The sequence below is a fragment of the Peromyscus maniculatus genome, chromosome 1 (assembly GCF_049852395.1).
Source record: "Peromyscus maniculatus bairdii isolate BWxNUB_F1_BW_parent chromosome 1, HU_Pman_BW_mat_3.1, whole genome shotgun sequence".
NCBI lineage: Eukaryota > Metazoa > Chordata > Mammalia > Rodentia > Cricetidae > Peromyscus > Peromyscus maniculatus.
In genome coordinates this window covers 191,754,109-191,780,995 of record NC_134852.1, presented here as the reverse complement: position 1 = coordinate 191,780,995, position 26,887 = coordinate 191,754,109, and the positions used below count along the sequence as shown (strand labels likewise).

The window sequence follows — 26,887 nt, the reverse complement described above, 5'->3', positions numbered from 1 at the left end:
TATTATTGAAAACATGCAGAAGAAAAATGACCATGAATTATCTTACTATATTAGATATTTTACAGTGAAGTTCTATTTTAACTCAAGACCAGATACACATTAGTACAAGGAATAATAACACTGTTGCAGAGAAGAGAAAATAGCAATACATTTGTGCAGTGACTCCAGAAATTGCAAAATGGTTGAGAGGTGTTTCCTGGGTCTTGACAGAATGGGAATACATGAGAGGGAAGGAACAACAGCTTGTTCCTGATCAGAAGGAGCTGAATGAAGGTCTAGAGGTGATTGCAGAAAACAACATAGCCTGGACCAGAAAGTCTGATCTCCTTTAGACAGGAATGAAGCAGATTTTGTAGTGGGGTGGCAGAGAGGCAAATCCATTGGCCACTGGGGTTGTATCAATGTCCTTAGTGTGAAGCAGTGATTTCAGCTTAAAGTTCTGTAAAATGGTTGTCAGGAATAGAAACAGCTCCATGCGTGCCAGGCCCTCTCCTGCACAAATCCGTTTTCCTAGTGGGGAAGAAAGTCAAAGAAGATTACTATTCTCATTCATAAATGTGAGAATAACTGTACTTGTACCTGACATAGGAGACTATTAATGAAGGGTAAGTTATTGGATGGATGTGTAGATGGATGGCTGCATGAATGGACACCTAATTAGGCAAAAATTATTTGTGGTTATTCACATCTGTAATCAGACTGCCTAGGAGACTGAGGAAGAGGGATTCTGTGTTCATTATCACAAATAACAAAGCCAAGGACAGAAACTGCATATCCAAAGGCAGCATACATACTGCAGGTATGGACTCAATATCTATTGTTCTCATCATGAATGAGAATGAACAGGGTTCCTGATAATCTTTGCATAATGTCCTGCCACATCTACAGTGTCTCCATCATCTCATGATGATCTTGAAGTTCCTGGAATTCTGAACTGCATAAAAATGCTCTGATCTAATAATGGTTCATGAACTTATTTCAGTGATATGTGATTTCTTCTAATTCTCCATTACCAATGCCTTTTGAGACAGCTAAGAAGTCATTTATTAGAATTTTGCTCCATTTTTGCTTTAATATATATGGTTTGAGAGATATAGATGTCCTTATTTATCCCCAATAACCCAGAGATCTGGGGGTCTTTCTCGTTGCCCTAGTCCAAATGAAATATGACAAATATTGTTCATTCATGTGTTTACCAAGTGCATTTGAGGCTCTTTGGTAATTTTCTGTATTTTTGGAGACTTGTAAGTGCATACTTGAGCATGGAGGTGAGTGGCACAGCAAAAAAGACCTGAATGGAAATTATGATGTCTCCATTTTCATGGTGAGTAAAATGTAAATGAAGTTTGCTTTCTTTGGTATTTCTGTGATGTACCTAAAGGAAGATTAAACACACTCTTTTCTTCAGCTTTCTCAGTTTTGAACAATGGATAACAATCAAGGCTCAGTTTCATAGCCTGATAGGGAAGAAATCTCTTGATCATGACAGTGCATGGACACTGAGAGAAATACTTCTCATCATTACAAGTCTACTGGCCCGTAGGGTGCCACTTGTAGTTGGAAGGTTTCCTGTGTCCTGCTTGGTCCCAAAGTCAGACACAAATAAGCACACAGATGCTTATGTTATTTTCAAACTATGGCCATAGTAGGCTTCTTGCTAGCTAGCTCTCATATCTTAAATTAACCCATGATTCTTATCTGTGTTTTGCCATGTGGCTTGTTACCTTTTCTCAGTTCTGCCTTGTCATCTTTCTTCCTCTGTGTTGGGCTGGAGAATTCTGACTCAGCCTTTCTCTTCCCAGAATTCTTCTTGTCTGCTTATGCTTCCTACCTGGCTATTGGCCAATCAGCATTTTATTTAAAAACCAATCAGAGCAACACACATTCACAGCATACAGAAAGACATTCCACAGCAGCCACTGTGTAAGTCTCCTCAGATTCTCATGCCACTGGAGCCAGGGAAATGAGTTTCTATTACCTGTTGAGAAAGGCATGAAGTAGTCACTTTTCTTAAAGTTTCCATTCTTATCTAGAAAGTGTCCAGGATCAAATACCTCTGGGTTGGCGAATTCCTTGCTGTCATGCAGCACTGATGACAGTGATGTTATTACTGTTGTTCCCTATAACAACACACAGAGAGAAGTCGAGTTAGAAAGAAATCATAGAGCTAAATACATTAGGAAAGTAACCTAATTCACCTTCTGTTCTGTAGTCTGGGGTAAGTACAGAGAACTGCAGGGACATTTCAACATACAGAGCAGGTAAGGAGCATGGAGGAGCTTGAGGCCAGGCACAGTGATGTGGCTAAAGTGCCATCCAGTGATATTTCACATGAGTACTTGGACTAAAACTGCTCAGTCTCTTCTTCCTTACCTTCAGATTGGACCCATGTTTCTCTGACCACTGGCTGCTCTAGTTCATCATATCTGTGTATATACCCCTCATGTGAATCAGATTCCAAGTAGAATAATTCATTGAGTGTTTTGAACAGAATAGGAGACCATTCTTTATGTACAATAGGTAGATTTTGAAAGACAAATACTATTCCTTTTTTTCTCATTCACAGAATCTGTCTATATCTGTATTTGTACTATAAGAAAGTATATACAGGGCTATGTGCCAGAGTAGAGGTGTACAGTCACATATGTAATCTATGAATGCACAGACACAAATACAAAAATACATATATGTATATGTGTTATAATAGGATGGGAGACTCTTTGGGAGAAGAAAATGAAAGAATGGAATGGGGGAAAGAGGAAAAAAATAAGACAAAATAACATGAAGATAAGATGATCTGGTGGCAGCTAAATCTGTAAAACTTCTGAACATACACAGAAATTGTTGTGACCTGCTGCTGCTAAGTTCTCTTTAGCTACTATACAAACTAACCCCATATCCTTTCAAAGTTTCTAGCAATGTGCTCTACAATGCTTTTACAAGGCTGACACACATATTAATATGCAGCTTAACTTAATATGTTTAAAATTATTATTGACATATGTAAATTGTGTGAAAATTAAGTTCTAGTGTCAATAGACATTGAACGTATATTCATAACCACTTGTTTACACATTGCCCATGACTGCTTCTCTGCTACAATGACAGAGTTTCTGAAGAGGCAGCACAATCCCCATGGGCTAGAAACTCTGAAATCTACCAGAACAATTATGGCAAAAATCATTAGTTCCTTCCTATCCTATTACTTCTGCTGAGATCAGTGGCTCCAATCTGATCAAAGAGATCACTTATCCAACTTGTCAGAAGGGAGAATCAACTGTGAAGTCATGTTTGTTTCTAGACCAGATTGTTTCATGAAGGAAAAATAATTGAATATTCTACTTGACTAGATTCAAAAGAGACTAGTCATATCATGATCCAGCAGCAGAGGGATGAAGGGAAATAAATTTAGCTGATGCAACACTTGTCTCAAACTAAAGATATGAGAAGATATGTGCTTTGGGATGTCTTTCTGTATTTTATGAATATGAGTAGCTCCCATCGGATAATAGATAAAGCTCTTTTGGCCTAAGCCAAGAAAGCTTACAGCCAGGGGTGAAATCCAAGCAGGGGTACACAAAGAGGAGGAGGGGAGAATCAAGGAGAGCCCAGCCACCACCATAGGAGCAACAAAATGCCAGCAAGCCAGTAACACCACAGCCACATTACAACATAGAGATTAATAAAAATGGATTAATTTAAGATGAAAGAGTTGGCTAGCCAGAAGCTAAAGCCATAGGCCATACAGTGTGTAATTAATATAAGCCTCTGAGTAATTATTTTATAAGCAGCTGTGAGACCGTGGGTGGGTGGGATTTGTCCAGACTGCGGGCAAGGCAGAACTGGAAAAACTTCCTGCTACAACTGCCACCCCTGGCAGGCATTGATACACATAGACCTGGTTTTTCTGTAGCTTTGGAGCCTGTCCTGGAACTTGCTCTGTAGACCAGGCTGGCCTCGAACTCACAGAAATCCACCTGTCTCCACCTCTCACATGCTGGGATTAAAGGCATGCGCCACCACTGCCTGGCTTTAAAAGGGATTCTTAAGACACAGAAATGGAGCCGCACTGGGCTTCCTGGTCTTGCAGTCTCATGCCAATGGGAGTGCAGAGATATGGTTCCCAACAGCCGCCTGCAAGATTGAGCTGGATGCCAGCCGCCATGAGCTAATTGGCATGGTGGGCTCTCACAGTCTCTCCTACAGGCTGTGGTTCTGAGAGGCTTCTCCCAGCCACTGCTTCTGCCTGTGGGCTTGAGTGCTCAGTCAAGGGCTTTAGAATATAGCTCCACACTACCTAAGAGTGCTTCTCCCAGAGCTGGTGGCAAACTCCACCATGTTCAAAAGCTGAGCAGGGGGAGGAGCCAGCAGCTGTGGCTGCCGCTTTGGTCCTAGCCAAGCTGCAGTTTAAACAATGATCAGAAGGTATAGACAATCATAATAAAGACATATATAGCTTTGAAATAATAAAATAAAGTCCTTTATGAGAATAAAGTAATATAAAAATAATAAGCCACATAAAGATAGAAAATATACAGAGAGTCTGGATTATATTGTCTTTGGGATTTTTAACTGCAGAGAGACATTTGATTATAGGAGCTACTCAATTAAACCAGTATGTTTATTTTAAAAGTATGTTGACTTCAAAATTTGTGTCTAACAATACATTGCTTTGGGAAAATGTTCTGCTTTTGTTTCCACAGAAGATGAGAACCTGTGGATTGCTTACAGGCTACTATAGTTTGATCAACCAAGACCCCCTAAAAGGTCAACACACCCTCACAGACTACTACAACCAAGATTTAACTATAATTCTTAATTTTCCCAGTATCCCCCATAAGATTGCAAGTGCCCCCAACCAGCAGGAAGTAGTATGAGAAGCTATGCCCAAATTCCCAAAATATTGTTTATAAATGTTTATTTTTATTTAAAGCAGGTTGATTATAAATGCAATCTTTTTCTAAAGAAAAAAGGGGATAAATATGATAGGATAAAAGAGTGAATTATTGAATCTACTTTTAAAGAGCAACAACTTGTTCAAAATTTTCTAGATTGCTATGGATTTTGGTTTATTGATACAAATTTAAAGTTAATTTTGTTATACTGTATGTATATTTTTACTCTTTTTTAAGGTATTAGGTTTATGTAACTCATTTGAAATTGTAATACATAATTAAAAATATAAATTAATAATTAGTCATCTATAATAATAATTATAGTCATGTTAGCTAAGTTTTCTAGTTATATATAGATATATTTCAATTAGGTAGGTAATCTTCAAACACTTCAAAGACCTACAGAATATGGCATTTAAAATGTTTTAAGAACTTTGGCTTTTCTGGACATTGAGATATGTCTTCTCCTGGCAGCACCAATCTACTTCAGAGAAGATGATGGGCATCAAAGAAACTTCATATGGAGTTTGATTTCTTCATGGCAAACGTTAAATATTTGGGCAAGAAACTGCTCTTGCCTGAACTGCTTGACAGCATGTTGTGTAAACTGGACATGAAGGACCCATAAGAAAATAACTACTGAACTTTGCCAAAACAGGGCCAGATGCTCCTTCAGTTTCCTGCTTCACAGAGGAGACTGCCAGACATTCTGCAGGACACAGGGAGAAATGACTGATGAACTTTGCAAATAGATGAGAATATCCTTCAAATTTCTTCATTAAAAAGTCAGTCAGAGACTCTAGGCCTGTAGGCTGAAAGTAGATGACCCAATGTTACAGAGGAACTTGGGATGACTGTCCAGGCAGCCAGATCTATGTCATTTCTAGAACTTTGGAGGTTGCTTACAATGCACTTCCTGTTTACTTAGGTAATATTATATCCTTCTGGGGTCTTTGATGAAGTTGAAGACTACATAGTTATAATATTAGTTTTCCTTAGTCATGATAAAAGATAAATTAGATAAAAAATTTTAGACTCACAAAATATAGTAGATGATAGAATATTTTATTTAATTTTGCCAAATAAGAATATACTAGATATTGTAACTATAATTCTTGCTTGATAATTGTTGTTATATATAATTTTACTATATTAAAATTAAAACCTTCCTTTTTGACTAGACATAAAAGGAGAAGTACTGTGGAATATCTTTCTGTATGTTGTGAATATGTGTGGCTCCCATTGGATAATAAATAAATCTGTTTTGGCCTATGGCACAAAAGCTTATAGCCAGGTGGAAATCCAAGCAGAGATACAGAAGGAAGGGTGGAGTCAAAAGATGCCAGCCACCGAAAAAGGAGCAATAAGATGCTAGCAAACCCATAATGCCACAGTCATGAGGCAACATATATATTAATAGGAATGTGTTCATTTAAGATGAAAGAATTAGCTAGCCAGAAACTAAAACCATAGGCCATATAATTAGTAATTAATATAAACCTCTAAGTAATTATTTTATAAGTGGCTACAGGACTGTGGGGAAGAGAGATCTGTCCAGACCACAGGGCCAGTCAGGACTGGAGAAACTTCTGACTACAGATATGTCACTCTTTTCTTGTCCTTTGTTCTATTTACCATTTAGTTGGGTCTAAGGACATGCACATAAACAAGTTTTGTATATTAGCATAGACCTCAACAGTCTTACCTCAGCAGTGTCCTTTAGCCAGAGCAGACTGGCAACCACACCCATATACTAAGTCTATTATTACACAGCAAATCCTATTGCCACTGGAAAAGTTAATTCTATCATCTCCACATGATGCTAGTAACAGGAACCTTACCAATCTCTTTTTGTCCCAACCTCACGCTCCAGAAAATACAGGACTGCTCTGTAGAAAGCAACTTCATCCTCTCTGGATGAAGTTATTATTATAAAAATTCATTTTTCAGCTGTAGTATTTGATAATCAATGAGAAGATTTTGATGTCTTCAAAGTAACACTAACTGGCCATAGAAATGAATAAAGTACAAACAGAACCACATCAGGAAACATTTTTAACTTAGTTTTATGCAAACAGCTCTGTTTTAGTATAAAAGTTCTAAAAATTTTAGGGAAGAAATTATGGACAGAAATTTCTTTACATAGAAGTCATTAAGCAATGTGTGGTAGAGAAAATACAATGTACATATGTGTTTATAGCATATACAGTCAATGACCAAGGGTAAACACTGCATAGAACTATAAAATGGGTACAGAGAACTGAAAATAATATACAGACTTTTGTGACTAAAAGTCATCTCAAAGTAAAAATCCGTGTTCCTGGGACATACTTAAACATAATTGGCTCCACAGTAAAGTATCTCTCTTATACCATTAAAAAAATCAGACAAAAATTTTTCATATGATCTATATAACTATCAATGTATTCAAAAAACATCAAACTTGATAGGGAGATATTAAAGTTATAATCCTTCATCCTAATCAGAAATGAGACAAGTGATGGCCACTGCAACTGGGTCTGTTCATCACTAGGCTTTAATTCATCAACCTGAAGAGCAACTAAGAGCACAGGATTATGAAAAGTACACAGAAAAGTATTAATCCACATAACTTCAAATTCTACAAACACTTAAAGATACCTCATTAGAAATAATAAAATTAACATGTCTAGATAAAAATAAGACCAATGGAATGATTACATCAATTGTTTCCATTAAGCAGATGGAAAAAATAGCAAAAGCATCAAATAAATAGTAAGAGAAAGATATTCACCCAGATATATCTGTACCTGCAGAAGATCTGTCCTCCAGATCATGAAGCAGTATAAGCCACCAGCAGCACTGGTGACACAGAGGACTAGAACATCACTGTGAACTGAGAGCATCAAGAATACAGAAGTCTCTTGAGACAGTTGTGTAGCTTGATCTGCTTAAGGGGCCCCTTGGCAGTAGGACCAAAATCCATTCCTGGTGCATGAGCAGGCTTTGGGAGCCCACTACCTATGATGGGACACCTTGCATAGCCTTGAGTCAGGAAGAGGTGCTTAGACCTGACTCTACTAAATGTACCTCCCCATGAGAGGCCTTACCATCTTGTAGGAGGGAATGGAGGATGAATTGGGAGGGGGAGGCTAGAGGGGCGGAAGGAGGGAAGAGGGGGATCTTTGATTGGTATGTAAAATGAAAAAAAATTTTCTTAATAAAAAAGGAATAAAGATAGTTTCACATCTGAAATAAAAAGAGCATAGAAGATCAGCAGAGAAGAGACAAGCTTACCTTGGGGATGATGTAGTTCCTGAACTTAGTGTCATGGGTCACCGCATGGGGCAGGTTGGTGGGGATGAGGTCAATGAATCTCTGGACCTCATGAATCATGGCATCTGTGTAGGGCATGTGGCTCCTGTCCTGCATGCAGGGGCTGCGGTGTCTGCCAACCACATGATCAATCTCTTCCTGGACTTTAGCTGGTTGGCCACAAAGAGAAATGGAATAGAAGAAAAGTGATATATTTGGCACAATGCCAAACCATACACAGCATGATGTAAGTGTTCCAGAAGAATTATAAATGAGCATTTTTGATTCAGGAATAAAAGAATTTATAGATACAATTATAAAGAAATGCTATGTTGTAGATTTATATTACTACCCTTATATAGATATTATAATAGATCAGCATATACTTACTATTTAGTAGACATAGCAGGAAATAAAGTATAAGTAATTAAAAGTATCAAATAAAACAGAATATAATTAGTCAACATGCTTTAGTCTGTGGCAAAGAACATTGGAAGTAATGTGCTAAATCTGTATCCAAATGCAATATTCTTTCACAATCACATTCTAATGTATGTGTATTTATGAATATGTATGTGTTACATTTGTAAAATTTGAAAGGTTCTTCTTTTTTGTTCCCACACCCAGTAATGAACAAGTTCAACCTCTTTAGCTACTTCTGAAATATATTCATATTTGTAAAATAACAGTTTCTTTTTATATGCACAACATTTATGACTTTCAAATATAGGAGATGAAAATTTCAGTTACATCTACATCATCTACATAAACAAATACACACTAAACACACACACACACACACACACACACACACACACACACACACTCCCTTCCCCTCACTTTATTAACAGTAGCATATTGGAACTTCATGAAACTGAAAATCTGCATGGCAAAAAAAACATCATTAGGACAAAACAGTAGACTACAGAAAAAGACTTTTACCAACTACACATCCAAATATATATGAATACATATATATTCTTAGCCCTTTATTGGGCTACAAACACCCTATGTTCCAGCGACTTTGGTACAGGAATATACTATGCATTATATATATCCAAAATATATAAAGAATTCAAAAAATGAGATAACAAGAAAACCAATAACTCAACTAATAAATGGGGTACAGATCTAAACAGAGAATTTCAAAAGATTAAACTCAAATTGCTGAGAAAAACTTAAAGAAACTTAGAAAAATGTTCAAAAACCTTAGTCATCAGGGAAATGCAAATCAAAACTACTTTGAGATTTCATCCTACACCCCTCAGAATGGTGAAGATCAATTTTTAAAAAGTGACAGCTCATGCTGAAAAGAAGTGACACAAGAAGCCACTTATGCATTGTTGGTGGGAGTGCAAACCTGTACAGCCACTAGGATATCAGTGTGACAATGCATCAGGAAGAAGAGAATCTACCTCAAGATACAGCTGCACCACTCTTGGGCATACACCTGACAGCTGCTTCAGCCTGTCACAGAAACACTTGCTCAACCATGTTCATTGCTGCCTTATTCATAATAGCCAGAAATTGTAAACAGAGTAGATGTCCATAAACAGGAGAATAGACTTTTTTCCATGGGTATATTTATACAATGGAATGTTACTCAGCCATAAAAAAGAATAAAATCATGAAATTCTCAGGTAAATAGAAGGGACTAGAAAAAAAATCACCCTGAATGATGTAATCCAGACTCAAAAAGACAAATACAGTATGCATTTATTTATATGTGGATATTATCTGTTGAATCAATGGCAACCAAGCTACAATCTGTATAACCACAGTGGTTAGATGTAAAGTAAGAGACTATGGAGGACAGATAGATCTTGTTAGGAAGGGGAGATAGAGTAGATAGTTATGGATATATTGGGGGGAGGCTTGAGTGGGGAGGGGAGACAAGGATGAGGGCAGGAAATATCTAAAATTCAGGCCCATTTGAGGGATAGTATGGAATCTTAATACAGTGGAAAAACTTCATATATACATGAAGGTGATCTAAAACAAAAGCCAAATAAAATAATGGGGAGACGGAGCCCCAACTGAACATCTCTTGTCATCAAATGAAACTTCCAGTACCAGGGTTAGGTTACATCTAATTGATTTGTTGGTCAAAGGAAATCTGTGGATATCTCAAAAAACCCAGGCTATTGCCAAGACAGTAAGTTGCTTTCCACAAACTGACAGCAAAGCCCCATTGCTGAAGCAGCACTTCTACAACACTGTGAACATGGAGAAGTCAAGCTGATGCCTACATAGAACCCTCACCCCCATGTTCCAGCAACTTTGGTACAGGAATGTACTATGCATACTGTCAAAAGAGAAACATAAACCCCAACCCAACAACAAATCCTTTGATCAAAAATAGTGTCTTGCCTGCAAGATATGCTAGGGGAATAGTGGCATAAAAATTGTGGAAGTAACCAACCAAGAACTGATTTAACTTAAGGCTCAATCCATGATATGAAACCCATTCCTAAAACTGCTTGGTAGCCAATAATGGAAGACTAGAGAGCCCAGGGACCTATGCTAAAATCAAATACTCTGTTTTAAAACAAACATTATCAAGAGGACACAAAACAAAAACATAGCAATAAAATGACTCCTAACAACATTTTGTTATACTTGTAGATCACTGTCTTGTTAAGCCTTCTTTAGAGAAGATTCATCTATCAGCAGATAGCAACAAACACAGACACCCTCCACCAGACATTATGCAGAAAGTGAGAGACCTTGGAATACTTAACACTAAATGGAATGTCTCCATCATATCCCTCCCCTCAGGGATCAGGAAACCCTGTGGAATAGGAGGCAGAAAGAGTGTAAGAACCAAAGTGGATGGAGGATATTAATAAAACAAGGCCCCATAAAATCAAAATAATCAAAGGACGTATGAACTCACAGAGACTGAGGCAGCATGCACAGGGCCAGCATAGGTCTACATTAGGTCCTTTACATATATATTATGGCTTCCAGTTTAGTGTTTTTGTGGGGTTCTTTGACGTACAAATGAATGGGTCTCTGTTTCCTGTGCCTTCTCTTGTGTTCTTTTCCTTTGTTTGTTTTGTCCAATTATGATGTGTTATTTTTTTGTTGTGTCATGTTATATGTATTATATTGTATTATATTATATATTATTTTTAGAAGCATGCTTGTTTTCTAATGAGAGGCAGAAAATGATATCTGGAGCTAGAGGAGGTAGGGAGGAACAGGAAGGAGTAAAGGGAGGGGAAACCATAATCATGACATATTGTGTGAGAAAAAAATACATTTTCAATAAAAGGAAGAAAGGAGCACATATAGTACTTTATTATACCAATATTCACTGTTAGTTTAATTGTAATCACATAAATATTATTCATTATCATGAAAATTATGAGTATTTTCCATTATTAGCAGTCCTCTTGATAAATGGATAAATTTTTAATTGTTTGTAATTTCCATTTCTTGACAGGTTTATGCTGGAAATTTAGGTAGATATTTTTAAATGCTGGGAATATATACTTAATTAAAAGGAGCATTAGACTATAAAGTGTTTTTCTTTCATTCCTCATTTTCTGTTAAACACCTACAGCATTCACATGGTAATGCTGAATTGGGAGCGTCCCAGACCTGGTACCCAGCAATCTCTCTGATACGCTTACCCTCTGACAAGAGCTGTTCAGACTTCAGGAGACCATGACTAACTGTGACTTTACTTCAGATATTAGGATAAAAAATATTCTTACAAATTTCATGAAGAGATGCAAAATTGAACAAAAATTATGGCAAACCTGGAGTTCGCATCTGCCTTTTATTTCATAGAATCAAAAGAAACCAGCTGATGCTGAGAATTCTGAGTCTCAATGAGAATAGTTTATATGAGATTCAGGGATCTCCCTGAAGGGTTCCATGCTTCTATTCAGTTCTGAAACTCCATGTGTGTGTCTTGAGTGAATGTTTTGAATAAATTCTGATTAATACATGGAAAATATTTTCCCATAATGTTGTGAAATAGGAATGCTAATTTATTCCTTTTGTCTGGAGGATAGACCCCACTGCTCACATTCATAGAACAAGGCATTGAAAGGGCTCTGAGAGCTAAAATTTTGAACTCAAATGTTGCCAGCCTCCCCTTTCATCCCTATACACTGCTCATTTCCTGTCAATCATCAATGTCTAGAGTAATGGGCTTCACAGACTCAGTTTCTTTTAAGAATTTTATTTTTGTGGAGGCGGGGGGGCGGGGGGTCACCTGCTGAATACTCAGCAAAGCAAGCATCCTGTACGCAGCTTTACTCTCTACTTAAACTTCTGTTCCTTTGGAACAGGAGTCTTCACTGGTCTGTAGATATAGATCCACAGCTTGTTTGTCTTACTATGTGCATGATGATTTAACATTTATGTTTCAACATCATCTTTTTTGCTCTACATTTTTTTCATTCCTCATACTACTGTTTCAGTAATTTGCTGAAGCCCCTTTGTCTGCTTATTGTTATCTCTTCCTATCATAAAATTTTAAATTTTGCCGGGCGGTGGTGGCGCATGCCTTTAATCCCAGCACTCGGGAGGCAGAGGCAGGCGGATCTCTGTGAGTTCGAGGCCAGCCTGGTCTACCAAGTGAGTTCCAGGAAAGGCGCAAAGCTACACAGAGAAACCCTGTCTCGAAAAAAACCAAAAAAAAAAAAAAAAAAAATTTTAAATTTTGATTCACTTTTGTGCTTTTATCATGTAGTATACATTGGGCACAGGAGGGAAGGTGTATTTCATATATGCTGGAACACTGGATCTGTTTTAAAGTACAGTGTAAAAGAAAACGCTCTTGGTACAGTTGAAAAAATCATTGTTCAATAGAAGTTTAAGGAAATAGACTTCTGAAGTGAAAAAAAATCCTTAATCTACATTTTCTGCATTAATGGAAAAATGTTTCTAAAGAATCTAAATATTTTGAACACTTATCAGAATGCACATTGTCTCAGCCAGACTCAGCACATTCTAGGCATTCTGCTTATGCTTCAGTGAGGTAAGTTTTCTTTTCTCCACCCAAAGTTAGATTCATCAGATTGAGGAAAGGAAACTGAAAGATTTTAGGTGATCTAGAGACATATCTATTAAGAATAAAAAATATGTATCCACAGGACAATGTATCCTGACCACACCTGTCATAGTTTACCTTCCAGATAACTCACAAACTGACCAGAATTTGATTGCTTTTCCTACAGTCAGAGTCTGTTTCTCTTAGTCATGCTGTTCTTTACGGCTAGTGAGTGGCACAGAAGGTAAGGACTGAGACTTCTCTAAGAATGACACACAGACACTAGCAGAGTCATTCCAGCATCCTACAGGAACACTGTGCGACACCACCTGAGTCCTCACCTGTGACATGTGGGTGCTTCAGCAGGAGCAGGAGAGCATATCTCAGCGTTGTGCTTGTTGTCTCTGTCCCAGCTGTAAACAGATCACCCACAGTTGTTGCCAGATGTTCAAGTGTAAATTCTGATTGTTGATTGTGGTTTTCCTAAGAATAATTTGATGCAATAATCTGATAAATTCTTTATCAGAACATGTGATTACAATGGATCTACAGTTTTACACAGTTTGTATATTTGTTACTGAAAGTATAAAATTTAAAGTAAAACTCCATAGCTCCCATTCCAAATGGTTGTTCTAACTGTATAGGAATTTACTAAGCTGCATAGACTTGGGGTCTAGTTAATTTGACATGATGTTTTATTTAGTTGCAATTATTTATAATAAGACTTCTCTATAAAATGTTTTGTGAAAACGAAGTTTGCTGCAAAGAAAGGAGAAAGTACTGGAACAAAATGAACGTAGATCAGTGGCCAAGATTTTATGCAAGTGCAAGTCAGAAACTGAAAGCTACATATACTGAGTCAGTTTAGATGATCCGTTCATCATAGGTAAATCTATACATACATAAATCACACTAAGAACTACTACAGATGGTGTGGAGGAAAAGGAGTGATAAGTAGAGGCATGGTGTGTCTTTCATAGTAATGGAATCCTTTCCAACTGGAAGGAGCTGGTAGTTGCAGTGTTTTGTAATCACATGGTGTACCACTATAATGTAAGTGAAACATGATTACAGCACTGAGAGATCAATTTACATTCAGTGGTCTTTACAAACTGTATTTTACAAATTTAAACAGCACAAACTAGACAAAATAGTCTGTCAAAAGAAAGCAGAAACATCAGGGGACTCAGATGTTAGGATATTAAGTATTGTTACTCAGTTGCAGTCAAGAAGAACTCAGGGTAGTGGACTACTAGAAAAGGACAAAGTAAGATCACTGGAGGAGAATCCATGCCCACAACCAAACCCAAACATCTACAGTCAGCAGGTTTTTACTGAGTCCCAAGGAAATCCAATGGAAAAATTGTCTTTTGAATAAATTACACAATGCTAATGCAGATCATGCAGACAGGATACACAATAGATACCAATCCTTAACCCCTTTTGGTGAAAATTAACTTGAACTTATGCTCAAAGCCTTATTCTTCCATATACCTACTCTTTCTCACCACATACCTCTCCATACACCACTAAGTAATTCTGAAATTAACTCCTATATTTATCATTTTAAAATAAACACTATGTCCAGATCAATTTTAATCCACTAGATACACAGGAAATCTAGCCATACTATGTGCATTTATAATGCCAATTTTTACACTGCCATGACAGTTGGTTATTTTCTACCTGATTAGAATTTTTCCCATCTTACCTGCCCTTTGTATTGTTTTTCCCATCAGCTATACTGTTTAACGAACAGAGGGAATGTGCTCCAGTTAGCAAATTCCATATCTTTCTTTTATCAGTATCCATATGGTGCATCCCAAAACATAATAAATATTAAAACTGTTTTTCAAATGCTTCTGACTTTAAACCATCTCCAACAAACATTTCAGTGTTCAATTAACCACAAAATGCTGAAGTAAGAAAATAAATTAATATTAACATTTTACCTGCTTTTGTTTAATCAGGTAGTAATCAATAAAATCCCGAGGGTTTGCAACATTCAATGATTCCTGATGTTCTTTTATTTTCTCCACAATGTAACTTCTGATATAATCAGCATTTTTCAATACCGTGTGATGACTTCCTGGACAATAGTCAAATAGCCAAGGGAAATTATTGCAGACCTAAAAATCAGACCAAGAATTTTTTTTGTTAAAATGAATTGCTTTACTTTTAATTGTGTGTGTGTGTGGTATGTGTATGCATGCATAACTGTGTGTGCCATCTATGTGTGGGTGCCTTGGAGGCCAAAGATATCAGATCCTGAGGTTGTGAGCCACCTAACATGGATACTGAAAATTAGAATCAGGTCTTTGGAAGATCAGTGCACACTCAACCACTGATCTATCTCTCCAGCCCTTGCCAAAGAACTTTTTAAATGAACAGATATGAGGAAATACACATGTCTATAATATATATCAAGACCAATTTGGGTTTATAGATTCAGACATGAATGAAAAATGATGTCCATAAAGAAGAGATTTTTATTTCATACATGGAGCAATTCTACGTGATAGTAGAGAGATTTGGGGGAGAAATTTCTGCCCAACAATCAAGAATCATAATCATGTTCCCACATTCTTGAATCCTTTTTAGTATAAAGCATCCCCAGATGGAACTCTGGGAGTCTAATTAGCGAGAAAGAGGAGGGTTTATATGAGCGAGAATTGTTGAAACCAAGGTTCGATAAAGCACAGTGACAAATAGCCAAACGAATAGAAACACATGAACTATAAACCAAAGGCTGAGGGGCCCCCAACTGGATCAGGCCCTCTGAATGGGTGAGACATTTGATTGGCTTGATCTGTTTGGGAGGCATCTAGGCAGTGGGACCAGGTCCTGTGCTCATTGCATGAGTTAGCTGTTTGAAACCTGGGACTTATGCAGGGGCGCTTGGCTCAATCTGGGAGGAGGGGACTGGACCTACCTGGACTGAGTCTACAAGGTCTATCTCAGTCCTCAGGGGAGGCTTTTCCCTGGAGGAGGTGGGAATGGGGGGTGGGCTGGGGGGAAGTGGAGGGGGTCAGGAAGGGGGAGAACAAGGGAATCTGTGGCTGTTATGTAGAACTGAATGGTATTGTAAAATAAAATAAAAGGAAAAAATTCAAAATGAAAAAAAAAGCATATTCATGAAAATTCACTGATGGCTTATATTATTTACTCCCAAAAAATCTGAAATATATGATGCAAATTGTTGTCATTGACAAGTTTTAGATGGTGGCAGAAGTGAAGGCAGTTGGGTAAATTATTTATAGCATAAAAGTAACACATGCATATTTAACTCCTGTAAATCAGCTTATGACATAAAATGAGTATTCAGAAGTGGGTGAGGCTCCAAGAGGCTTTGAAAGTAAAAGTGTACCACAGCCCTGTAGTGGGTAGCCATTCCAGCTTTAATCTGGAAGTTCCAGCCCCCATTGAGGCTTCGGCAACTGTCACACCTACAAGGCGGGGCCAAGGGAGGACCCTGGAGACCCGAGATCGGGATGGGCCAGCTCTCTCTCTATTCCTGGACCCTTGACGGTGGAGGTTGACTGAGCAGAGGTCCATAGAACACCACTGGACTATGATACACCTTCCCCAGACCCCCCTTCATTTGTAAGTTACCCACTAAATAAATCTTCCTTTTAACTACATGGAATGGCCTTAATAATTTCACCAATACAGCCCCAAGGATTTCTCTATGATCACAGTCATTCTTTCTTTAACTTGCTTTTTATATATTCTTTGTGTCCCTTATAGCATGCATCTTGATCCCATCCCCTTGCATCCACCCTCTGCCCTTACAATATCCCCCCAAAAAATAAAATAAATTTTAAGAGAAAAAAAATAAAAGTGGGGTCATGGAAGCTGTAGTGTGACACAGTGAGTCGTGCCGTTCCCCTATTATCCACATATCTTTACTTGCAAGTGTTCACTACAAAGAGTCATTGATCTGGCTCAAGGCCTCTGTCTTCTGTTACTCTATAAATACTGGGTCCTCAATGGGAGTTATCTTGGATATTCTGTTTTACCCTGTGCTGTTAAGATCGTGCAGCCCTGGGTCTTCAGGACTAGCCCCTCCACGTGCTCTAGCAGATCACAGATGAGGTGTATGTTGGGGTGGGCCAACTCATAACTCTTGTTCTAAGCCTGGGAAGTTGCAGTATTGGCCAGCTCTCCAGTTCTCTGCCCTCCTCAGGCCTAAGGTGAGTTCTCTGGCATTGCCCTGGCTAGTTCACCCCTTTAGAAATGAGTTGCTTTCATGCCCTCAGAGTTTTCTCTCCCACATCTACCATCAGCACCAGTTCTACTGCGTTACCTCGGCAAGGTCATCTTGTCAACTAGGATTCCAGCTGACTACTCAGTGTTTCATGGCAGATTTCATTGCCATTAATATTTTTATTCCTTTAAGAAAATATTCTTTATAAACTAAAATATTCCTGCCTAGTAATATGATGAAGATGTGTTCAATCATCAAAAAGAGGATAAGAATTATGTATAGAAGAATGTCCTGTGAACATCTGGCCACACTTCTAGATGTGAATGCAATAATAACATTGTACAGACAGTTCGGTGGACATCAGTTGGAAATTCAATAGATATGGAACTAGGAGGTTTAAACTAATCTGGCATTTCCCTTTCAGTTTTGCTGTTTATATAGCAAAGGGCTTAGATCTGCCTTTCAGATATTCTTTCTATAATATATTATTCATAATCATGGTATCTGATCACCTCACGTCTTGGTCCATATTGAATTTGCACTATGAGAATGAAAGACTGTAACTATATTCTAAAAAGGAAAAGATCTTGACTTCACCTGCAACCAGGGGGAGCTGAGAATCCTGACATTCTCATTTACTTTTTCCATGAAAGTAAGAAAATCCTGATCGTTGTAATCAAAACGATTCTGGAAAATAACGGAGCAGATGACATTGCATGGAGCACAGCTCAGGATGAAGGTGGGATCACAGGGTGAGCCTGGATAATTAGAAACAATTAGAAAAAAATACCATTAAAATATGCAAAGAAGATATTTTGTTTTTGTTAACAGGTAAAGATTCTTTAGAAGTTTTAAACCATATCTACAATTTTACTAACAGCTAAGCATTTGTTATATACATAATCAAAATATTACTTTAATATTAAAAATGAATTGGTCTCAACCTCACTACTTAAATAAGAACAGATCAAATCAGTCATACTAATTTTTACACCTTTATCTATCTGGTACTTGAAAGAAAACAAAAGATTTTATAAATCTTAAATTTCTAGTATTTGGAAAACAATTGTTTCTCACTGAAATGCCTAATTAACATATAACACTCAGATTTAAATAGAGGAGTGTACACCTGGAAGATCTGCAGCCACAATGAGTAACCAAGGAAGCAAGTATTGATCCAAGGAAGGAAGAAATGACAACATTGCAGGTGAGTTCTGGTATTAGAAGAAAAAATGGGGAGATTCCTCCTCCTCATAGGACAAAAATGTGTAATCTCAAGAGCAGCCACTCCCATGTGGATTCGTTTGCATTATGAAATAAAATGAAAACTTTTATTGTACAGTTAAAATTCAAAAGGGAGAAACAACATAAGAATGATAATAGAGACTTCCCTTTTCTCATTTCGTCATTTAAAACAATTCATTTGCTCCATAGGAAGTAAATGTAGTATTTGAAAAGTAAACACAAAGTATAACAAGGTCAGTGCTAGACAGATAGCTCTGCACTCAGAGTACTTGCTGCTGTTTCAGAGAAACAAAGTTTAGTTCTGAGCACCCTCCTGGTAGCTCATAACTTTCTGTAACCCCAGTCCCATGGGACTCTGACACAACATTCTGACTTCTGTGGTACCAGTTACACAAATGGTGCACACATGTGTGTGCAGGCCAACTTTTTAAAATTTTTATTTAAATTTTTTTCATTTTACATACCTACCACAGTACCCCCTCCATTTCCTTCTCCAGCCACATCTCCCACATCCCCCTCACCCCACTCCCCATTCACACATTAGAGGGAATAATTCCTCTCTTGGAGAGTCATCACAGGCTGGCATACCAAGTTGGGGCAGGACCAAGCACCTCCCCCTGCATCAAGTCTGAGCAAGGTGTCCCACCATAGAGAATGGGCTCCAAAAAGACAGTTCATGCACCCAGGATAGGTCCTGGTCCCACAGCAAGGGGCCCCACTTACATACATAAAATAAAAATAAACAACTTTTTTAAGTATAACAAAGAAGGCTGGGGAGGAAGCAATAGGAAAAATGGGAATGGGGTGACCAGAAATGTGATGGTAGGTGAGCATGTTCAAAGCATGTTACACTGCTATGAAATGTCTTTATGAAGCCCACGCTATATGCAGTATTAGCAGTAAAAAAATGTTTTTAAGGAAGTAAACGATGATTATGTTCAATCAAATATTACACAGTGTATTTGGGCAAATGTGTGGTTTATATATTTGTGAACACTTTCCAAATCACTATTATCAAATTGCTATGCTTATATAATGCTTAAAATTTGTGTATCACATATGTGTATGATATTACAGGTCAAAAACTCATAAGGAAATTTCTTTTTCCAGATTTCTTTTTATTAATTGTGTGCATCTGCTCAAGTGTGTGTGTGTGTGTGTGTCTGTGTGTATATGTGTGTATGTGGTATATAACTGGGGAAGCTAAGAGAACATGGATCTCATGGAGCTGTCTGTCATGGGCAGTGGTGGCAAACATCTTTAATCCCAGTACTCAGGAGGCAGAGACAGATGCATCCCTGTGAGTTTGAGTCCAAGAGGTCTACAGAGTACTCTAGTACTCCAGGACAGCCAGAACAACACAGAGAAACCATGACTGAAAAACATATATATATATATATATATATATATATATATATATATATATATATATATATATATATATTTGATCTGAATTTTCTCAGTGTGTGTTTTAATGTCTCCCACTTCATCTGTAGTTTTGGCAATTTGGTCACCTTGCTCTTGGTTAATTTTACTGAACTTTTAAAAAATCTGGTTAATCTTTTCAAAGAAACAACTCTTCATTATTTCTCTGCATTATTGTTTGTTTCCACATGATTAATTTATTTCATCCTTGATTTTTATTATGTCTTACTGTTTACTTTTTTGTTATTGTTTTGATTTGAGAAAAGCGTAGCTCTAGTTGACCAGGAATTTATTAAATAAACCAGGCTGGCCTCAAACTCATAGATATCTACCTGTCTCTGACTCCTGAGTGCTAGGATTAAAAGCATGCACCACCACATCCATTCTTCTTCCTATCTAACTTCTTATGTATTATTTGATTATTTTTGTGTATATTTTAGGTGCATCACTAAGTTACTAGATTATTAAGATAATTAAGTTATTAGTTCTTTTAGATTTCTAAAATTTTTGACATAGGCTAGCTCTCACAGTGCTGGAAGGTGCCATGTAGGCTACCAGAAGAGAAAAGTAATGATCAATGTCACCCAGCTATAAACTCTGCAAGTAACAATAACAACTTTCCTGGCAAGACACATCAGCTGGTACCACAGTAAGCATGAACACCATGGAAGTTACAAACAATATTCTTCTTTGCTTTAAGACCTATTCCGTTTTATAAATCCCATACTTGGCACCATTATCAGGTCAAGGCCTTGTGCCTAGACATATCAACAAAATTAGGGGAGAATCCACTATCACTCTGCTAAATGGGCATAGTATTAATTAACTACAAATAAATTATTATGATATGTGGTAATATTTTAATTGTGCTGAAATGTGATTTTTTTTGTATGTTAATAAATAATGTTGCCTGGAGATCAGAGGTCTCATAACAAGGTCACATAGTGATAAACAAGAATCAGGCAGTTGTAGCACACACCCTTAATCTGATCACATGGCAGGCAAAGTCCCTGTGTGGTTAAGGACACACCCAAGCATGGTGACATGTGCCTTTAATCCCAGTACCAATTATAAAGACCTGGAGGTCTGTATAGACAGGCAGTGATGAGGAAGTCATGTGGCTGGGCTTAGAGCCAACAAGAAGGCAGAACAGAAAGGCAATAAAAACACCAATCAGACAGGAAGAAACTCTCTGTGGAAGCAATGGTTGTGAGGTGGTAAGATAAGGTAGTCTTGGCTCTTTGCTAGTTCTCTGATCTCTTTGGCTATTACCTCTGTATTTGGCTCTGTGTTTCTTATTTAGTAAGACTGTTTAGAAATTCCTCTACAATGGTATCTACTGATTCATGCATCTTTCAATCCATATCAGCCAAACTCCTATTTGCAGTAGATGATGATTAACACAGAGACCCATAGCCACTCAAGGTACAGAGCAAAAAAATGACAATGGTGTGCTCACCCATAAATAGGACATCCATATCGCACTGCTTTTTCCTAAGACTTGGTAATAATTATGGAAGAAGTGACATAAAAAGGCAGAGGTGGTGAGTGATGAAAAGGAAAGAGTGTCTCCTGAACACAGCAAGGCAACTGCACATGTCAGTTTAAAAGAGTTCTGACAACATTCACAAGACCCATGTAAGTTTAAGTGAGATCAAATCACAGTATGGAGAGGGGAACTGGGTACAAATCACACCAATAGTCAAGAAGCTACTGGCTGTACTTAGCTCTTGAGACAAGGTGAGTCAGTTTTCTTTAAGAGTGTAGCCCCTAGTAAGTCAAACAAAATCCAGAAGAAAACCACACATACAAGATATTTCTCAACCACCATCAGAGAAGCTTCTGTTTACAATATATTATAATGAACACAGAGGCTACAAATGGTGAAGGTAAAAAGAATAAGAGATTACAAAGTGTTCATCCATGAATATAAATTATGTGCTGCACCATTTCCTCAAAAGACTAAAGGATTATTGAAGAAGAGGGGGCAGAAAGAGGGTAAGAGCCACAGGTGGTGGATGACTACAAGGAAATGATGTCTTCTGGGCACAGCAGGGCAGTTGCACATATGAACTCACAGAAAATATGACAGTATGCACAAGACCTGTGCAAACCAAAGCCAGAAAGAATCCTAACATGGAGATGGGAGTTGGGCATGATGTTCCACCCCTAATATAGGTGTTATTGGCAATCATTAGTTTCTGGAAGAGGGAGGGTCAATGTTCTCTAGGAGTATAGTCCCATGAATTGTTAGAAAGTCACACATACAAGAATATTTGAACAGCACAAATTTGCCTTTGTGGGAAAAAAAATTTTAAAAAAAATGGTTAGGAAGAAAAGGTGGACAGATGTGGGAAGAACTGGAGGAGGGAGGATGATTATGATCAAATAGACCACAACTCCTACATCTATGACTCAGGAAACATCACAGAAGAAGAGGCAGAATGGTTGTAAGAACCAGAATATCAAGAAGTCTACTATAAAACAGTCTCTTCCAGAAATGACTGTAAACCAAGACTGGAAAGATAGCAAAATCAAAAGATGTGATAATGTGGAAAGGGAAAATTTTCAGTCCTTCCCCGAGACAGGGATCTCCACACCACTAATAACTCCTGGGGTAAGGATAATTATCCTCTCCAAAGGTTAAGCTCTTTTATTGGTTGTCCAAGTGCAGAATGGTCAGCCCTGAATTCATATGTATGATATCCAACAACAAAGAGTACTCAAGATGTTGTGTATGTCTGTGTGCATGTACACACACACACACACACACACACACACACACACACACACATATATATATATATAAAGAAAATGGAACTATCAACTTGAGAGTGGGAAAGGCATGAGAAGGGGACAAGGCAGGGCATCTGGGAAGGGATAGAAGGAGAAAAAGTGAGAAATTGGGTAATTCTGTTTCAATTCAAACATATTTTTAAATAAGTACTAAATTCTGAAATCACTAATAAAAATTTTCTTAAAAAATCATATGGGTCAAGCACAAATCAGGTTTGGTGGCTATTAAAAAAAGAGACAACACAAAGTAGGGTAGAGAAAAGTGGAAGTGTATCTCAGAGGAGTTGGTGGGTGATCATGATCAAAACACATTGTATAAGATTCACAATGTAGTAAAAATTTTTGAACAAATAACAATACAATTTTGACATCATTTTATAGCACTCACAATAATTAATGAAAATTCTATTACACTCAGCTAAGAAATGAAAGCTATAAATCACATCATTGTTACCAAAGACTGTAAAAATTGACCTACTGCTCAGTTAATTTGCTCTAACTTGTAGAAATATACAGAAATACATAGTTCTGCAGCTCAACAGAAAATTAACATGAAATTCATTGTTTCTGATTTAAAAACAAAGAAAAATTTTAGAAAAGATATGATCAACATGACATACACACATACCTAGACTAAGATGTTAATGCATAAACCTATACTTACCATTGGTTTTCCTCAGTTCCTCCACAAGGCACTGTGCTTCCTCTTGAACACGGTCCTCAATGCTCCTTTTCCCCATGCCCAAATTACGCAGAGTCATGAGTGAGAAGCGCCTTATCTCTTTCCATCTGCTTCCATTGCTAAAAATAATGCCTAAAAGAAATGGTAAAACACTAGAAATAGATTCTAGGAACAGATGAGAGATCTGATGGGTGGAAACAACAGAGAGGTCCAAAGTGTACCTAAGGAAGAAGTCCACTCCTCCTTTTATCTTCACTTTCACTGTAAACACTGTGCAGCACACACATGAACACGCACATTTACATACCAAGGCCTTTAGTAATTCTTTCCGCCACTGGCAAGCTTCCTCTTCCAGCAAACTCCTCCCCATGGTCAATCAGAGCTTCCTTCACTGCTTCATACCCATGCAACACCACAGAGGGCTTCATGCCCAAGTACAGGGTGAACACAGGGCCATAGACTTTTGAGAACTAAAAATTGGAAGGGAACATAATGAGTAATTATCATGTGTGGATCAGTATAAAGTGTTATGTGATGGCCCAACAATTGATACCTAGATGACCATTCATCATCACATTAAATTGTTCAGCCATTTCTTGATAATGTTTCAAAAATTAACTGCAAGATTTTTCCGAATACATTTTTGGAGTGAATTGCTAATGAATAACAGACTTAATGTTAATAGTTGTTTTTTTATCATTTGATATCTGGGCAATTTATTTTCCATGTTCATGCCATACTGAATTAAGTATCAATGCCCAGATGACTACTTCAGGGACAACTGTAAATCTTCTCCTATGGAACATTACCCTATAATGAAGAGTATAAATCCATACTGATTATCTCAGGTTTGATCTATCATTGCTACAAACATGGAGAGTGGGTACTACCAAAGCTGCACACAGCATGAGCATCTGCTAAGAGAACAGGTTCTTACTCTGGGGCATTCATAGTACCAGGCAAAGAATAAAAGTTAATTTGGATAGCATCAAGTATGCCTGGCACTTTGTTTAGTTCTTTCATTCCCTGTGTTACTCCACATCTATAGACATTTTCTTTTAATAAAGCACCAGCTCTTCAGAAAACTTCAGTACAAAAGGCTAATAGCAATAAAGACACATCTCCAAAGTGCTACCTGACTTGTTGAATGATATGGTGTGTCCTTTACTGGAGACATACAGCCATACATTGTGGGAAATGGTTATAAAATAAAGATAGGAATAAATATACACAACTTTTGCAATTTTCCAAATCCTATTATACTAGACAATGACCCAAAATTTCTCTCATTTACAAAGGAATGTTCTCATTCCTCAATTTTGATAGTGACAAAGTTGAAAAGGCAGAAGGTACATGAGACTTTATAGGAGTTTTTTACTTTATGATCAAAATTACAATACTATTCCTGCCAGTAGTGGAAATGTATATACAAATAACATTATACAGACTATACCATTTGAAATTTGGAATATAAATGTATATAAGTATACATGTATGCATGTAACAACAATTAATACAAGAAGAGGTCATGAATATAAAAGAAAAAGAGAGGGTGGGGAGAGGAAAGGGAAGGGGGAATATGTTAGGAATATGTTATAATTTCAAAATAATAATAATGTAATTTATTATAATATAAAATAAAAGATATCTTAAAAGATGAGTTCAATTTACCTTTCCTTGCAAAGCACTGGAGGATCATAAGGCATACTTACTTTGGTAAAGGATTGATTGATGTTCTTCGAATCTATCTGGAAGAAATTGCCAATAACTGGGAGAGGAGTAGGGCCAGGAGGGAGCTTCCTTCTCTCAGAGCTCTGTCTCCAGAGTGAGAGCAGAAGCAGACAGGAGAGACTGAGCAACAAGACCACAGTGGGATCCATGGAGACCTTTCTCACTGACACAGCTGTGATCAGGCAACACAGACCATTTATAACACTACCTGCTGAATCAACACGATGTCATAATTGACTAATCAGATACTCTTTAATCTCTCTTTTGAGTGGACTTTATCCTAGTAATAAAGACAAAAATAAGATGTTCTTCAAGCATGTCCTTGTTAACAGATACACATTAGAGATTTTGGCTTAATTGTACTGGTTAATAACCAAATATTATAATTTAAAATGCAAAGCAGATGTTTAGATGGTGCCATTATTCTTGAAAAATATTAAGATTAATGAGTGGATACAAGAAAATTCCTCAAAATTTGATTCCATTAATTCCACTGATTCTGAGATTAGTTAACAGGTAAGGACATGAAGAGTATTTTGTATGAACTATGAAATAAGTTCGCTATAAACAAAGTCTCATTGTGTAACTCAAAATCACTATTCATCTACTTTATCTTCCCAAAGTTAGAAGTCCATCATACCCAGGTTTAAATGTATATTTTAAATACTTGTTTGTTGGCATAAACATTTGCCCATGCATTCTCAATAGGTGTAGCCTTACAAGTACTTTTAGACTCTGACAAATACAACTAAGTAAATAAAGTATACCTAGTGCTACTCAGACATCTTAAATGAAAATCCTTCACTACTGTACAATACAGTCATGGGAAACCAAGATTATTATTTGTTCAATGGTGACAAGACAAGAATTGTCACATAGTTCATAGATAAAAAAAAATTGAGCTCAATGAGATTTTCTGATGGCCATAGTTGTTATCTTTATTACAATTACTTTTTTATTATTGAAAATAGATTCTTGTCTCATACCATACACCCTGGACACAGTTTCCCCTCCCTCCTCTCCTCTCAGATCCCTTATCTTTCCTCTCCCCTAGGTCACTCCCCATCTGTTTTCCTCTTCAGAAAAGAACAGGCCTCCAACAGATGATAGCCAAACATGACAAAAATTTACAATAAGACAAGGCTGGACAAGGCAACCCAACATGGGGAAGAGTTCCAAAACTCCCAAGGCAAGAATCAAAGATACAACCACCCCTATTATTAGGAGTCCCATGAAAACAACAAGGTATCAGGCATATAACTTCTTAAAAAAATATATTGGTATTGTCCTCCTCATTTCACTCCAGAAGTGAATCTAATCTGATAAACTGAGCACAGAAAACTACATTAAATAATTATATAGAAAGTAGGAATTGTGGGTTTTTGACTTTATAGTCTCCACTGGAGAAGTTGTCCTGTAGTTTTTATTCTTGTCTTAATTAGGGTAACTATTGTTATGATGAAACACCATGAACAAAAGCAAATTGGAGAGGAAAGGGCTTATTTGTCTTACACTTCTACATCACTATTCATCATTTAAAGAAATCAGAACAGGAACTCAAATAGAGTAGGATCAGATTCTGGAAAAAGGAGCTGATGCAGAGG

At 37.3% G+C, this 26,887-nt stretch overlaps 1 protein-coding gene across 1 annotated transcript; it reads right to left on the bottom strand.

Moving 5' to 3' along the window:
* Window positions 1-313: 313 nt before the first annotated feature.
* LOC102911082 (cytochrome P450 2C27) lies at window positions 314-25,447 on the bottom strand. Its single transcript, XM_015990684.3, has 9 exons — window positions 25,265-25,447; window positions 23,860-24,022; window positions 23,535-23,684; window positions 18,002-18,162; window positions 15,150-15,326; window positions 13,539-13,680; window positions 8,172-8,359; window positions 1,979-2,120; window positions 314-510 (listed from the first exon to the last, which is right to left on the bottom strand). The coding sequence occupies exons 1-9, from the start codon at window positions 25,430-25,432 to the stop codon at window positions 329-331; spliced, it is 1,473 nt and encodes a 490-aa protein (XP_015846170.1). The 5' UTR covers window positions 25,433-25,447; the 3' UTR covers window positions 314-328.
* Window positions 25,448-26,887: the final 1,440 nt, after the last annotated feature.